Source organism: Haliotis asinina, chromosome 6 (assembly GCF_037392515.1).
Source record: "Haliotis asinina isolate JCU_RB_2024 chromosome 6, JCU_Hal_asi_v2, whole genome shotgun sequence".
Lineage (NCBI taxonomy): Eukaryota > Metazoa > Mollusca > Gastropoda > Lepetellida > Haliotidae > Haliotis > Haliotis asinina.
This window is the reverse complement of record NC_090285.1, coordinates 38472706-38490578: the sequence shown is the minus strand read 5'-3', so window position 1 is coordinate 38490578 and position 17873 is coordinate 38472706. Positions and strand designations below refer to the sequence as shown.

At 38.6% G+C, this 17873-nt stretch overlaps 1 protein-coding gene across 1 annotated transcript; it reads right to left on the bottom strand.

The window, feature by feature from the left end:
- Positions 1–5155: 5155 nt before the first annotated feature.
- Positions 5156–10760, bottom strand: LOC137288171 (uncharacterized). Its single transcript, XM_067820606.1, has 6 exons — positions 10434–10760; positions 9846–9893; positions 8373–8441; positions 7905–7964; positions 7484–7565; positions 5156–7245 (listed from the first exon to the last, which is right to left on the bottom strand). Exons 1-6 carry the CDS (start codon positions 10705–10707, stop codon positions 7044–7046), a joined length of 735 nt encoding a protein of 244 aa, XP_067676707.1. The 5' UTR covers positions 10708–10760; the 3' UTR covers positions 5156–7043.
- Between the last annotated feature and the right edge of the window lie 7113 nt (positions 10761–17873).

Here is a 17873-nt window from a genome sequence, read left to right as displayed (position 1 = left end):
TCGTTACCATGCGTTCAGGGGAAAAAACATTTGAAATATTTTACCTTAGAGTTATAGTGTAATACGTAACCGATACACATACTATGAGGCAGTGTGTAAGGGATGTTCCGAAAATTCTAAAATTTGGGTAAACAATTCGAAAATTCTAGATTATTCTAAATAAAAGTTCGGTACATGTTAGTCGACGTGGGCTTTGAATGTTCCTCGTCTTGATCATATATTTCTCTTTAATAGATCTTGCTAGGTTTCTTAGCATAGCAAATCAAATGAATGTATTTACGTGTGGCTGGAGAGAGGTACAATTACTACTTGAGGAAAAAAAGTTTTATTTCCAATGCTAATGAATTCATGGGTATGTATGTACTATGAAAGTGTAGTAATGGGACATCCCCATCACAAGGTAGCGATATCATTCCGTCAGTGAGCATTGGCTCTTGAAACAGTCAAAGGAAGACTTCGTTAGATAAATAATATTACGAATTGCTATTTATTCATCTATTTTTTCGGTTTTCTACTTTGCATATTGTTTACCAGTACTACTTCTAAAATGATGTGTTGATATATATGTTTCTAAGTATGTTATTTTGGCAGTTGCCGGTAGATATGTCTATTTGATGCAAAGGTATAATTACGCACCTGTGGCATTAGATTCTTGCGGAAACCCAGCACGTGGTAGCATAATCACAGGGTGAAACGCTATACATTGGAAGCTGTGGAAACCGGCATTTGTCCAATCCGGCAAATTGTCAACACCAGCATAAAATCCCAGTCCCTCCCGTGGCATATACATTTATCATCAGCTCTACAATCCGGTATGTTGTCGAAACCGGATTATTTTTTCAGTCCCGATGAGTGCCGATGACAGCGTCCACTGTACATTCTACCTGTCCAGAACATCGATGCGTATTTACAATTATCAGTTCCTTTGAATTATCTTCAGCCTTTCCCCGCAAACTAGTCATGACAACGAAATACGTGTCTCACGTGTGTTTACTCTCAGAATGTCTTTTTTCTAGGTTTCCATCACAAGGAATCAATATGTAAAATTATCATCAATGAAGGATATTTGTAACTGTATCGACTCAGACTTAATCATTGTTCTTCCTATGAGAAATTGATTTACATGATACATTTTGATGTATCTAGTTACATAGTTACTTTTTTAATATTATTATTCCGGCTGGATATAGTTATTAACCGAAATTGTTCATGGTGTTACCCTCGGCGGGGGTTGAAGTACCGTAAAATTGTAATCCCCCTGAGCAGGTATGTAACTTCATGTCTCTTCAGGTATGTTTGCATCCACCAGTCTGTAATCGACATGTAGGGACTGAAGAGATTGTTTAAATCCCGCTAGGGTCCATGCAAGGAGCAAATGTAGTGTAAGACTATATTGTCCCTAGTATGGGCACCTACCTTCAGATGCTGGAGATCTAAAGCTTATTTTCACATTGTGTTGTTGTTAACTAAACTGTTGTACTAATGATATCAACTAGTTTTAACGTATACTTGTGATACTCTAGTAAGTCTACTGTCCATCGATAACAGATTTCATTCTGAGTATATTAAATAGTTACATCTACATTCTCGTCATGATAGGGCTGAAAACAGAAGCATTAACCACGTGGCGTTAAATACTACTCAGTCACTCACTACTCTCAGAATGCACATCGTACAAACCAGACCTAGAGTTACCTCCCTAGATTAACCCCGGTTACACAGTGAATGAAGTGTCTGGAAAATCTCCATAAGAAAGCAAGTTTCACACACCATATTTTCTAGATTATAGCACCCTTTAATAAAGGCTATGATGATTTGTATATAAATAGAACTAAAAAAAATTCTATATTTGCATTGACATGGTGCCATGTGTACGTACCTAGCCTCGTTAGTACTAGTCTCTTGTGTGTATAACATGTTGTTAGTGGTATGTTTATTTCGTTTGGGGTCCACAGGCCCATGATACAGATATTGTGTTACAGCAACATGCTATACACTATACACTAGCTTTACATGATACACTAGCCCTTTGAGACGCCTGTACCATGCTGAAATGTAACAGATAAAAATCTCCGCAAGGGCAATGCAGGCCTGAATATTTTAACAAGTGTGTTATTTATAGTAAACGTAAACTGTAATTAAATTAGCAAATAAACGGATTGTAAATCTGCCTGCTTTGTGTTTCTGGTAAAACAGATCGTATGCTTTTTGCTACTTGCTTCTTTATCTGAGAGGCATTTCCAATAGGTTTCCTCCTGAAAACATGTACAAAGGCCCAGCTATCTACCAGGTGTTACTTGTACCAAGTCTGAATCAATGTGTTTCCCCTCTGAATCCAGTCTCTATTTAAAAATGGGGTACTTGGTGTCCATATTCGTTGTTACACAGACGACGAATTCTATGAGGAAGCTACTTTGCATTCCATATTATTTCATATTGGTTTTATTACCAATTCGTTTATATTTTTCATATATTTTGTTTGCATTGTTGCATATATAAACGAAAGTGAATCCTTGTTTCACTCAAATAGGGGCTACAATTGTCTATTAAAATATGCAATGAATATCAAGGTCACGAGAGATAAGTTGTTTGAGCTGTAGGAGGTCTTTGCATCGATACAATAACCATAGTGTGCCGTTTGAAAGACAAGTTCATCATTGGAATCTGATCCGTGAAGATACGGGATAGAATTGATCCTCAGTTCCCTTAAGAGGGGATTAACGGGATCTTGTGGTCCGGCTCGATGGCTCGGTTCACTCATGGCATCGTATCCCACTTGCATACATCTACGTTCATGATGTTGACCATATATCGATGATCATGCTGATGATACCAGGATTGACTGGACCAGGCTCCGTTATTTACAGATCGCCTACGTACAGCAGGAATAGTGCTGAGTGTGGCGCATAACTAAAATCACTCACTCGTATTTAATATGATAACATAAACTTATATTCAAGTTGGGATTCAGTACTTGAAGCCTAGTATAAACTGACCGGCAAAAGAAAGTATACAAGGTTTTCAAGAGGTCATCATTATTGACCCAGACTATCTCGACACACAAACATAACACAGTCATAAGTCTTGGAAACCGTTTTTAATCACATAGAGAATACGCAGGTTCTGAGTTACACACAATAAATGTTCACTGCCCTCACTTTAGTGTCCTTTACGATCGTCACTTGCATCAATACAATCACGCAGCTTCCTTCTGTTCGAAGACGTCACACGTTGGACAAGGTCACGTAGTATGCGACGCCATTTGTACTGAAGGGCTTGCGCAAGTTGCTGTCTATTCTGTGGGCGCTTCGCAGTACATCCCACATGTGCTCTATCGGGGCCAGGTCTGCTGGCCATTGTAAAGGTTTCACGGTGATCTTCTCGTCCCTGCCACCGACGATGTCTGTGGTCAGGGGTCATCACCTGTCCTTTGAATGGTCTGTAGACTCTGATACCTGCCCCCGAAGACGTCTAGCTATCGTGCATAAACTGACACGGTGATCAAGGGAATTCGCAACTGATTACGTTGCCGTTAAGAAACGGTTTCTCAGGTGTAACGTCCGCAAACACCGTCTTCAGCTGGTGCTGTTACTCGCATTCTAGCACTTCTTGATCTGTTCTGCGTCTGTCTGGAACGTTGCCCCAGTGCAGTGACGGCGACACGGGTATAGCCGCAGGTTCTTGCTGGCATGTGTCGACTCCATCTGGAGCAAACCAATGGCCCTCTGACGATAGTTGATAATCCTGGCATATCTGTGGTGATCCTTATCAAACTGCATGTTTAACATGTACGCACACTAACGTTTATACCCGTAGTGCATATGAAACTCGTAGGCCCCAAATCATGGTTTATACAACTGACCACTTCAACGTTTTAATCACGACGAATTTCACTGCAGGTATCAAACTGCAAGGTTGCAGCGACATGTTTCAATGTATGATGTACCTACAAAAATAATTCTTAAACATTAGAGCAATGGTAACTTTTGGTATACTTTCTCTTGCCGGTCAGATCAGGTGCACATATACTTTATCACACAAACGTATCCAGCTGGCAACATAAGACAAACAAGTATTGAATGCGTCTCTTTAGAAGTAGCCTTGGTAAACAATAACGTGCAAAGTAGAAAAAGAACAATTAGATGCAGAACAAGCAATTTGTTACTTAACGAAACATAACATAAAAAGTATGCACTGGGATGTGATATATATAACGTTTCCCTTTAACACATGGCGACAATAGCACTGCAAGATCGATCATCACGTCCAAGGATTCACACGTACATGGTGGTGTTTGTTGGCTTAATTTATTTGTTGTGCTGTAGTGTTTGTAGATTACTGGTATTATATTGATAGCCCCGAGCAACACGAAGTACTGTCCTGTTCGTGAAAATGATAATGATAATTTGGAAATATTAACTAAAAGAGGGAACTGAGTAACTAATATTACACACGCGCATCATGATCCTGCGGTCCCTTCTGTCACAGTTTACTTTAGCAAACTTATATTAATGTTGCTGGTGCAATTCAAATTAATTTTCGCATGACCAGCTTCTCTGTTGGGATATCGTGTGTTGTAGAACATTTCCTGCAGCTGCAAAGATATCTGATAAGATAATACCACTAGGTCCTTTACGTATGGGAACATGTCATGATTCTATATATGGTCATGTAAAGTCGATTGACGAATTAACATCCTTGTCAGTGTGAGTGAGAGAAATCCCATGTCAGGAAGAGGGAAATGTACAGATTACATCTCACCATACTGTTCCTCCTTGTTCTGATAAATTTTAAACATCACAAAATTATCGTCCATCGCACAATTACTACTAAGAGTCTGTAGAAGCATTTATGGCAAAACAACCTGTGAGACAAACATTTGGAATGGTATCCGCTGATTCGAAAGGGGCAAGGTGTATTTGCAGCAACTGCCTATCAAAAGGCGTCAGCAATATCTTACAGACTGTGCCATCACGGACGTTCTTGCCAGGTATAGGCACGAAGGGAACGGAGAGAGGTACTTGAGGTCATATCGTAGCAATGCACAATGCAGTCAGTCAAGGGTTCCTTTGTACCGAACGTGACCCCCTAAAGTTCCTCGCCAGTTTACAACGTCTACGGTACTTCTTGAACATAAAATGGAATAAGACGAATATGTGTTTCAATACGTTTATGGCAGAAAGAAAGCGAAAATACACGTACATATATTAGCTCCACGAGTAGCAATGCAATCTGCAATACCTCAAGCTTCAGACAATCTATTATGCAATTATGCAAGGAATATTATGCAACTATACATATGAAATTATGCAAATGTACATAGAAGGTATTTATATAAACATTGACGAGCACGATTGCTATGTAATTACATTTTCCACAACTTTGAAGTCGGTATCATTTGAAATATTGGAGTAATCTGAATTTAAACTGTACGTGGTACAATGCAGGAACATTTCATACTTCCGTTTTGTTCGAATAGTTGTGTATTGGGAAAATATGATGTCTGCTCGCAAAACGAATTAAAGAAAACAAGGGCCACACAGACACAACTGTAGATATAACATTTCAGTTTATAGCAAATATGGCAGGTGCAGCTATTGTTCATGCTGTATGCATCAGATGTATACACTTATCAACGGCAATATGTAGTTCCATCCAAACAAAATGAAAATAGCGATCTGTCATGCAGATGTAACATCACTGTATAGGTCAAACAAGCATTGAATGTTAATAGCGATCTGTCATGCAGATGTAACATCACTGTATACGGTCAAACAAGCATTGAATGTTAATAGCGATCTGTCATGCAGATGTAACATCACTGTATACGGTCAAACAAGCATCGAATGTTAATAGCGATCTGTCATGCAGATGTAACATCACTGTATACGGTCAAACAAGCATTGAATGTTAATAGCGATCTGTCATGCAGATGTAACATCACTGTATACGGTCAAACAAGCATTGAATGTTAATAGCGATCTGTCATGCAGATGTAACATCACTGTATACGGTCAAACAAGCATTGAATGTTAATAGCGATCTGTCATGCAGATGTAACATCACTGTATACGGTCAAACAAGCATTGAATGTTAATAGCGATCTGTCATGCAGATGTAACATCACTGTATACGGTCAAACAAGCATCGAATGTTAATAGCGATCTGTCATGCAGATGTAACATCACTGTATACGGTCAAACAAGCATTGAATGTTAATAGCGATCTGTCATGCAGATGTAACATCACTGTATACGGTCAAACAAGCATCGAATGTTAATAGCGATCTCTCATGCAGATGTAACATCATTGTATACGGTCAAACAAGCATTGAATGTTAATAGCGATCTGTCATGCAGATGTAACATCACTGTATACGGTCAAACAAGCATTGAATGTTAATAGCGATCTGTCATGCAGATGTAACATCACTGTATACGGTCAAACAAGCATTGAATGTTAATAGCGATCTGTCATGCAGATGTAACATCACTGTATACGGTCAAACAAGCATTGAATGTTAATAGCGATCTGTCATGCAGATGTAACATCACTGTATACGGTCAAACAAGCATTGAATGTTAATAGCGATCTGTCATGCAGATGTAACATCACTGTATACGGTCAAACAAGCATTGAATGTTAAGAACTATAACTACTCAAATTATTCAAGGAGGTCGATGGACAGTAGGTGGGTTAAAACTTTGTGATATAAAAGCAGGATATAGATCGCCAGCAACTGAAGGTATACGAGTACAAGGGACTTGCAGTAATTTTGCTGTCTCCTTACATCATCCAGTCAGCCGCTGGAGTTCAGGTCACAAATAAGTTGAAGTTAAGCACCGTTGAGCTGGGAGAGTCATTGGATGGGTGACCGTGTTTGGCAGCTTGAGATTTTCCAGGATTTTACTCCTGCCCACAACGAAGCACATGTGAAACATGTGATCTCACCTCAAGCGAGTTTGTTCAAAATTGAATCTGTAATATAAATCCACATTATTTATCATTATTACAGTTACAAATGGCGATAGATCAATGGATATCTAGATAGGTGAATAAGATGGAGTAAGGTAATCTGGAGTAGCTGTTGTCCCAAGTGTGGTATCCACTTGAGATCTTGAGGTCTGTTCAATAATGTCATAGTGGTTGACATCATCCACAGCTGACAGACCAGAGTAAGTCGGGTGTTCAGCTGAAGCTGGCGTGTTCCCTTGTTTCTTCTTTACAGTCAGATCGTACCGACGTCTGAAAGGACAGACAATATATCATGTCAGTTTCGTTTAAGCATATTAAGCGAATATCTAATCTTTGATAAACAGTCTAGTCTCGGAGTTTGGTGTTTTGTGCTGTAATTCTTTAGCAGTTTTAGAAACGTATAGTCATTATCACGAATGGGATGGGCGTTATGACTGGACATTTTCGTAGTATATTGTCCACTAGATGAACCCTGAAGGACAGTTAGTGTATAAACCTTCCAGCATACCTGATAACGAGGACATACACTGTAAGACCGACCAGGATGACAATAACAGCTCCAGCAGCCACCCCTCCCATAAAAACTCCAGCTGAAACAGAACACAGCCACTGTGTATCGAGTAAAGATAGTATTCTATGATGACATTTGATTAAGATAACATTTAACACAGTCCAGAACATGAGTCGTTTCCATGAACATGATCATCGGTGTTTTGGCTTCACAAGATCAACGCTACTTGACCTACAGAACTAAATTCAACCTTGTACATAGCTAAAAGATGTTGACGCATGTCAACATAAATGTCATATTTTCAGCTGAATGTATTCAACTATCTTCATGCAAATAACTTAACAACACTAGAATGTAGTCATCTGTCTGAAGTCTTAAACCACTGTGTATCGGTTCCTATACACTGACTAGTGCATACCTGGGAATCGTGAAGCGTTGGACATGGAAAGTTCACTTTCTTTTGGAAACGTTATCAGCTCTGCGGTGGGTAAAAAGTAGTATATTATTATATTTCCATTCAAAGAGCAACACTCGCACAATGCACAATATAAACAATATGCAATGCGAACGTTCCAGAGGAAGAAGTCTATATATTAATATAAATCGTAAATCAGAATAACAATTAATTGTTCTCTGTGTGTTAGTCTTGTTTGAGTAAGATATCCTCCATTGCTACAAAAAATATCTGCATAGGTACATGATTTTATACTAAGTCAAACATGGAAGTTGTGCACACAAGGGATCGGGTGGTTTTTGCAATTTGCCAACTATAACCAGTGATTGTGGGTTCAATCCCGGTTCGAGTTTGGTTTTAGGTTTTGGCAGCTTACATATTCAGTTGTCAAGTAATTTTAGATAGTGTTAAATGTGTCATGATAAGAGTTACCTGTTGTAGGTGTATTCTCTGTTGTTTTCTCCACTGTTACATTACTAGCTGTCATGGTCGGAACTGTCACTGTGGTAAGACAAAATGATTGATTTCACTGAGAAGCCTTCTGAGACATATAAAATATTGTTAATTATTTTAAAATCAGTTTGCATCCATCGTATTGGTAAAAGCAATTTCTGCAAAACAATACCGCCCCACCTAATTTGTTCATCAAAATCTGCTATCATAACAAATCATCCAGGGCCATCCATATCATTTCTAGTGTCATACCCTTTACATAGTCAGATGTCAATAATTCTAGAGGATCGAGACCGTGTTAATGCTGAATGAGAAGAGTTAATTGATGTAGGTGTATTATCTTTCCTACTTCGAACTGCCATACTGTCCACTGTTACTATATGCGTAAGAGGCGACTAACGGGACCGGGTTGTCAGGATCGCTGACTTGTTTGACACATGTCATCGGTTCCCAATTGCGCAGATCGATACTAATGTTGTTGATCACTGGATTGTCTGGTCCAGACTCGATTATTCACGGACCGCCTTCATATAGTTGGAATATTGCTGAGTGTGGAGTAAAACTAAACTCGCTGACTGTTACTATCCGAACTGTCACAATAATTGTTTTCACTGACTAGACCCCTGGGACTTGTGAAACATACAAGCACCGGTCCACATCCAGAGTTCACCCCTTAATTTTCTGTTGACTAGCAGTTTCGCATTGCGATGATGAACTATAAATATTTTCAAGCGACATCATTTCAACGTCAACTCGCCCATACACTCTGGTTATTAGCCGTAACACCGGGTTAATTCGTCCAATCAAATATTACTTAAATGTCATTGTCAGATGGGAACGCAATACCTTCAATCATGCTTGTATTTTGTTTCTTTAAAATGCACAATCCTACACAACCAAACACAATGCTATATATTCAAACGTAATCAAACACAATCCTGCATCATCACACTCAATCCAACCCAACCCAACACGATCTAACAGAATCAAACACAAACACGTTCTCAATCCAATACAATCAAACACAATCCTAACCAATCAAACACAATCCCACACAACTAAACACAATCCCACACAACTAAACACAATCCCACACAACTAAACACAATCCTACACAATCCTACACAATCCTACACAATCCCACACAATCCGACACAATCCTTTACAATCAAGCACAATCCTAAACATTCAAAGGTAGAAGCTTGGCTAAATACTATAGGATATATCATAGTTGCCAACCAATGTTGTTATGGTTACCAGCGACTATAAATCGATATGCGTGTAATGCAAACCAAAGCCTGGTTTCAAAATACTGATAAAACCAATCACTATACAAACAATGAGACACCATGACACCGGATTAAATGCAACCACAGCTGTATGGCTGCAAGGTACACATTGATAATCATATTGAATTGTCGCGGATTGGAACAAGTATATATCCATACTCACCACTCACCAGAAGTGTAGGAATGCATTGGATCGAGACGTTTCTTGTGGCTGAAATATTAATGCATACATTGAACCAATGAGAAGACACAATTGATGTACATGTACTCTCTGAAGGTCTGAAGTAGTAGGATCTTTCGCGGTTGACTGAATTTACATATGATTGGCAGAGGGTTTGGTATACATGCCAAAATGTTCATTTTTAACGAAGCAAGCAGTGATATTACATATCAAATTTGACTTTGAGATTAATTTACTTCTCAGATCGTTTGGCAAATTGTTTCAAATATAAAACTTCCCCATGTTAAGATACTGCAGATGACTTAGATTAGCGTTCATATCAATTAGTGAGTACTGCTCAATAATACGTCCATTGTTACACACATTTTGTGAATGGCCGGTGCAACCGATGGGACAGGAAATGCTTACCGTTATAGCGAACACCTGGTGTCATCACTGATATTTTCTGTGATCAATTTATATAATACTCACACAATTTTTAACCCTGCACCTAACGGAATCCGTTTCTGAAGAAAGTCACCAACGTATACTTTCGCATTGGGGTTGCACATTTAAACATTGTACACTTACATGTGATTCCAAGCCAGACAACTGGTCGTGTTCCTTCCTTAACTTGAAGTGTAATGAATAACAGTCCAGATGATTGAATAGTTTTGAGCTGTTTATATGGCTCAATCACGTTTGAGCAGGTGTACGGTGTCATTGTAATTGCCAGTAGGGAACACCTTGTAGGGTCATTCCCATCTCCAAGACGCATATCAAGAGCGGTTATATTTATAAGCGTATGTGACTGAATTGCACATGTATACGCGGGATTTTTCATGCTTTCTGTATACTTGTACATAATAGAGGTTTCGGATGCAATCCGTCCTAAGGCTCCAGCGATGGGTATAATTGAATTTCCTGTAACAAAGGAATGTTCTGGGAATCACAATGCCAATCTTCACAAATTTTTTTGTATGGATTTGTAAATTTTTATTTCTTTTCCATTAACAGTTTTCAAGACTGATGGCGGAAAATATAATTGTTCTTCATTTCTTGATTAAAAATGCAATCCTATTGACAATGTAGCCTCTTGAAGCATAACCTATGGACCTGATGCAACAGATATAACTTCCGATCAAAGGAGATGCAGTGCCACAGTCATACTAGCACGCAGGCAACGTTTTCACACGCTGTCTTCACAACGTGTTCCGTAACTATTTATTTATGAATATGTACGATCTGAAAATTTTGGGGCCCTGGATAATTATTTTGATGATTATGTAGTTATTACCTTCCGAAACAATTATTATGCATGTTAAAACAGATACGTAGCCGGTTCCTAATTCCGATACTGATGATAAATTTAACAATGAACATGTAGTCATGTAAATTGTTACATGAAGAGGGAGGCCATCTATGCACTGTTAAACTACAGTATTATTTCACTACTTAACGCAATCTCAATAGTAAATGTAAGTGTCACTTGAAACACACATACCATCAATGCACCGATATTTGACAATGGAGAATATAGCTCCTACACTCCCCCGAGGAGCCTGATACACACACTGGCTCTCTGTAGAACATTTGTCGTAGAGGAAGATGAGCTCGGTCGTGTTGAAGTTCTCCTTTCTCCTGCTTACGGTCACATTATCGGGATTTACTTCTTGGCAGTGACTGATGCCTGCACCACACTCTTTGTTGAAGGTGAAGTAGGCGTCAACGATGGCGATCTTCTGGGAGCGCATGCAACTGATGCTGTGCTTGGTGCAGGGAAGCGGAGCAGCTCCATAACACGCTTTACTCATCCGGATTTCTACATGGACAAATACTCAGACCTTTATCATATTTTGAATAATTATATACATAGTGCAGCAGGCTTACACTGGTGTCTTTATTCGATTTCCTCTCCTTCCAAAGGGACAACATTGACATCAGTCATATCAAATCGGTATGATGTCATCATATATTCGACACCCCGTTACTCTCTGGCGGTTTCGGTTTGAATTACGAACAGGCAATTCCTTGTATGGTGAAATTCGCTTTAATAGCACTATTTCGCTGCAAAATATAAATAGAAGACATCAATAGAGAAAGGGTTTTTCCAAAATATAACATATGCTAAATTTGACTATTTTCTCTGTTGAATTCTGTATTCATAGCGTTCGGTCATGGAAGGTGATCTCCATGGTCCCTAGTATGATGATCTACATTCAGTTGTTTGCAATTTATAGCCCAATTTTATACTGTCTTGTTCGCATTTGCAATCAATGTTTAGTGATAGATGACAGTTTTACAGTTCATGCATGCATGAAGAATTTACAACTTGTTTTAGTCACGATATGGCTGAAAAATTGACGATGTAACTTTAAATGTTAACTCACTCACTCACGGAAGACGCGAGAATCGTGTACATTTATACTTGCTAAAGGAGGAGGTACACAAATTTCGTGATCAAAAGTACCAGTTGTTCGACGTTCGATTTTGTGGAAGCCGTGGTGGTTGGGATATATGTTCTCTAAATCTGAGAATGTGGGTTCGAGTGCCGAATGGAGCTCAACCTAGCTCACGCTTGTACACAAATCCAAAAGCACGTCACATTCAAGAGTTATTTCAGTACACATTTCAGCAACACAATGCTAATTAAATAACACAGACTATCACAACATTATTTATGATATATAAAACATGGGAAAACACAATATTACAATAATAATAAGATTACCGAAGTCATAGTTATTGTGGCAAAATAATATTCAAACGAATGAAAATTTGGTAAAAATATTAGACAATTTGTATAAACCCTGTTACCAATTGGTTAAAGGCGTGTTTTGAAATGGTTGTGTTAAAGAACATACCCATAAGTACGGCACCTTGTAGAATACACCCTGCCAGGTATATGGCGATGAATACCGTTGCTGACATGATGGAGTAATGCTCAGAATCGTTATATATTCACATATATGCACACACATGTGATACTGACATATGATGCTAACATATCTTGTGTCTGCTCAGTTTCCTGACACGAATTATGACTAGTGCAAAAACAGCATACATCCTTGTCCGTGTGAGGCTCATGCAGATCCGGTTAGAATCAAACTAGTAGACCTTGCAAACCATCTATCTGTCTATCTATCTATCTATCTATCTATCTATCTCGCTCTCTCTCCCTCCATCTCTCTCTCTCTATATATATATATATATATAGATTATATTTAAGGATTGACTGTGTATTTCTTTCGTTGCATTGAAGTTTGAAACTAAAAACCAATGTGCTAACTGTATGAATCCGCGTAGCAACAAATACTATACCCTTTCAACAATATTTTCTTTAAACATAATCACATTCATCGAAACAGATATCTTTGTTACCACCGATTAACATTTTCGCTGTAAGAATTCGGTAATGACGTGACATGACTCAGGTGACACATTTACATAAAATGACACGCCTACCAAACCATTAGCCAATCAGCATAGAGCACCCCCAAACAGCCGTCAATCAACCAAGCTAACATCGGTCGGCGAATCAGGGTGGAACAACTCAACGTGACGCGTCCCGGTATCGGCAAAGTTTCAAGTTCAAACGTTTGAATTACTACCTGCGAACTGGAAGAGACAGTTTGAAAAGTGAGAATTGGAAATGAAGCCCGATGATATGAAGTTAGTGGAACTGAGATTGTAGTATTTGCGCAAGTAGAAAGAGGGTGTGATGTGACTGGGACTGCGATGCCATGAACTGATGTTCCAACGTGCGCATGCTCTTGTCGAGGCGTTGCAACGTTATTAACGTTCACGGATAATTTTGAGTTGTTTGTTTTATGTTAATGACAATGTATCACTTCAATGTTTACCCAAAGTCCATTAAGGTACCCGAGTGCAAGGGAATTCCCTCGCTGTGTAAAGGTATTCCCCGACATTCTTCAGGTCCGAAAGTAGTCCGGTTCGGTGGGCGTGGCTTATTTTTTTTCAGATTCATTGGGAAATGAACTCAAAAGAAATCTTCCCAATTAACCAATCAGATTGCCAGTTCAGATTTTAATGAACACAATAAAAATTTAATTATATATATATATATATATATATAGTCGATGGAAACCTAAAATCAATATCAAAATATCCCACCAACTCACAACAAACTATCTTTCAAAATAATGACAGAGCTCACTCTTTGTACCGAGGGAGGAGTGCAGAGAAAGGGAAAACCAGATGTTCGCGAAGTACGTGCACACGTGTTGGCAAAGTTATTGATTCACTGACCCGTGCTGTGACGTCCCTATCTTTTCTGGCTGCCCACCTGGTTTACCCCGATCGTGATACCGTCCAGCAGTACTATGCCAGGGGAAAGGTCAATCTCTATTTTCAGATTTTGTCCGACTTCAGCACGCTTCAAATAGCTATGGAAATCCTTGCTTTCATCATTAGTAATCTTGTCAGTCATCTCTAGAGGATCATCCGATAAATAAAAATGTGCCCAAGTACACAATGAAATTCTGTCATGAAGAGCCTCCACGCTAGTCAAACGCCTGCCTCCAGAACTGATTGGCATATATAAACGATTAATTGAGGAAAAAGGGTGGTGTGCTCTGGTACTGGGCAGGATCCTTCTGGTCATGCGGTCAAGGCTCTGGATATCTTGTTTTATCTAATCAACTACTCCAAAGGAATAGGACAGGACAGGCAGAGCAAATGTTGTGGTAGTTCCAACCTTATTTCGAGCTTTTAGCTCACACCTTCAGATTTTCCTAAGCTAGATGTATAAACGTCCGGAAGTTTCCCTTGAATCTGGGCATTCTGCAGCCTGTCTCGATCTTGCGTTCCAAGATACGTGTGGGCCTAATCTTCCACAAGATGCTCAATAACTCTCCCCACCCTCTCCCCCTTCTATCTTGAGCGATCCATCATTATTTATCTTGCCACCTTTCCAATGAAGAGCAGTACATTTGTCAATTCCATAACCATGCCAATATCACTGGAAAACGACCCGACAAGGAGAAGCTGTTCTTTCAAATTGGTATCTGCATTAGAATGTCATCCATGTAAAGGTAATGAGGATGTGGTATTGGGGATCTGTGCTGTAATATTATTAGATTCTAACAGTCAAATAGTCCAAATGCGAAGTAACTCACACAATATCATATTAGCGGGATAGTTTATCTCTAACTATCACACGGTCAAGCATGTCGTGCTTTTTCCATCACAATAGATCATGTCAACACATGGAAGGATCCCTTGTATTTTATCAGTTATCATTTAATGAATATTAGTTAAATTGAATTGAATCATAAATTCTGAGAAATATGTTTTGTAGATAAATTTCATGATTGGGAAATCAGTAACTGAGAGTGTTAGTGGCTGTATCCGTAGGTGGGTTTTAAATATTGTAACATTATTGTCCTCCGGAGACGATACGTAAGTCCCAAAGTATTCAAATTCAGTTTAATCTGTCTGCTCCTTTTTTATATCGTAGAATATGTGTCATATTTATGTATGCTTAGATTTGTATAAATTGCGAACAACTGATTTATTCATTTTTAATTGAAATACTAGTATATGCTAAAGCTGTTGTTTATTGTCCTTCATAATTTACCTTTATTTTCTGTAAATTTATAAATTCACTCACTCACTAACTCACTCACATAGACATGTTGACACTTGACACGGAACACGGCACCCGGGTCTTCAACGTCAGGAGCTACTCTTTATCCCCTGAAACTTTGTGCGAGAGTATGTAATCCAAGGGGTACAACTGTTCCAGCACTCGAATGATTAGTGACTAAAGGAAAGTCAAATATCCTACTGTAGAAAAATACCACATAAATTGAAGTACGAGAGGAGGTACAGTTTATAGCTTTCGGTTAACTTTTTTCCTCTTGCTTTTTCTTTGTTTTTATTTTTCATTTATTCTTTTTGACATGAATCCTGATGTTAATGCCATGTTGCCCAGCGCTGTAAAGGAGGAGTGAGTTAATATTTAACGTCACTTCGGCAATATTTAAGTCATATCGTGGCTGTAAAGGACATCTGTATCTATGAAATATAATAATATGCATGATTTCTACAAACTGCACTCGTACCACTGTGCTGAAATACTTAAACATTTGTACTAATACATAGTATGGTAATGGTACACATTAAAAATGATACATCATACGTGTGTATCATGAGTACCGCCTCGAAGGCTAAGCGGACAGTGTCTGCCTTTAAAGGTCTGTGGTTCGGTTGTAAACTTTGTCACATCAAAAGGTTTGGTTGTCAAAAGATGTACTTTTTTTCGTCCTGTCTGGTCAATTAAGGATATGGGTGAAACATTTGTTAGCTCAGTCTGAACAATGTTGGGTGGAGTTAAGCAGCATACTGAATCCTAGGACTTTGTATAGAAGGCTAGTATTAGTCCTGACTGCAAACACTTGTGCATCCACAGTTTCATACATGACATGTGCAACTATTTCGAGAGCGATAAATCATGTTTAACCACCAAACCTCTGTCGCGTGTTTATAAAATACGTTCAAAACTAAAACTCGAGAAAACGCAAGTGAGACTGATTCAAGGGAAACAGCTCATTTATACTCATTGTAGCACACAATCCCATAAGTGCCGTGCTTGAGAAAAACGATATATTTTCCCTTGCTGCAACATTGTGTCCCAAAATCCTAAACGATTCAGCCCAAAGGGCTGTGGAGTACGTTTAACTTATCAGACAAATATGAGACATAAGAAATCCAAACACATATATCGTCCAGTAGAAGGATTAAACTAACTTATAGAGAGGAGATGTTGACTGTGTTTCATTTAAATATTCAAACCTCTCATGTTAAAATTCCCCATTCTTTATGACATATCGTAAACATACCTTTCTTAAAAGACACTAGAACACTATATTTTTACAGTCGACCAACATGTACGTGTAAATATACGTACGGGTAGTTTTTTACTCTATGATTTTTTTCCAATAAATGCATTCTAGAAATGTGTCATCAGGATATGACATCTAGGTCTTTCTTAAGTAACTGTTTCCAGTGATGAATATAAGATTTAAGTAATCTAACAATAATTACAAAACATATGCTGTGGAATAAAAACTGGACTATATTCTTCCAGGCTGAGAGAACTTGCAACAGGAAATCGGTAGGCCAACATGCGGTTACTCACAAAAGGGAGCTAATCATTTTCCCCAGGCCATAAGTATAAGAATATATATTGTGAATATAAAGCATAAGAATATATATTATGAATATAAAGCATAAGAATATATATTGTGAATTATTATTGTAATTATCATAAGGTGGAGGTTCAAGAATACTTTTGACTCAATATGGAAAAAGGAGGAAACCGTTTTATGTGAAGAAAATATGGCTGCACCGCCTATGACAGTCAAAACCAACAAACAAGAAAGAGTTAAGTTATTATGACATCTAGCTCTTTCTTAAATAACTGCTCCCATTGGTGAATATAAGAACCAAACAGCAGATATTGGTAGGTACAGTGTACTCACTGTCGTTGACCACACTGGCTTTACACTTTACTCCATTTCCTTGCCCTCATGACCTGACTATGGAGTGAATATGCATAAGCGGTAAAAACATGTCACTGTGTTGAATATCGCCATACATATTTTTGGTGTGGTTCTTTCGCCTGAATTAGTGTATGAGTTTAGCTTAACACTAGTGGATCAGACAGTGTTGTTACATATGTAGAACCGGTAATGTTAGACGGGAAGCCGTGTATTTACACATATCCAACGCAGACTACAGTGTTACATGAGCTTCGGATTCTAACTTGTGTTCTTAGTTATCATACTAGGTGACGCTACCGGCCTCGGATTCTATCTTGTATTCTTATTTACCATACTATGTAAAAGCGATTAGGTGACGTTACCAGCCTCTGCATACACGGATGCTGTTACTCAGGCACTTCCCACACACCTGATCCCGTAAGTCTGTACCTGGTACACATAAAGTATCTGCTATCTCATTGCAGTATTAACAAGTGTTTGCCACTGACATGGCAAAGTCCTCCAC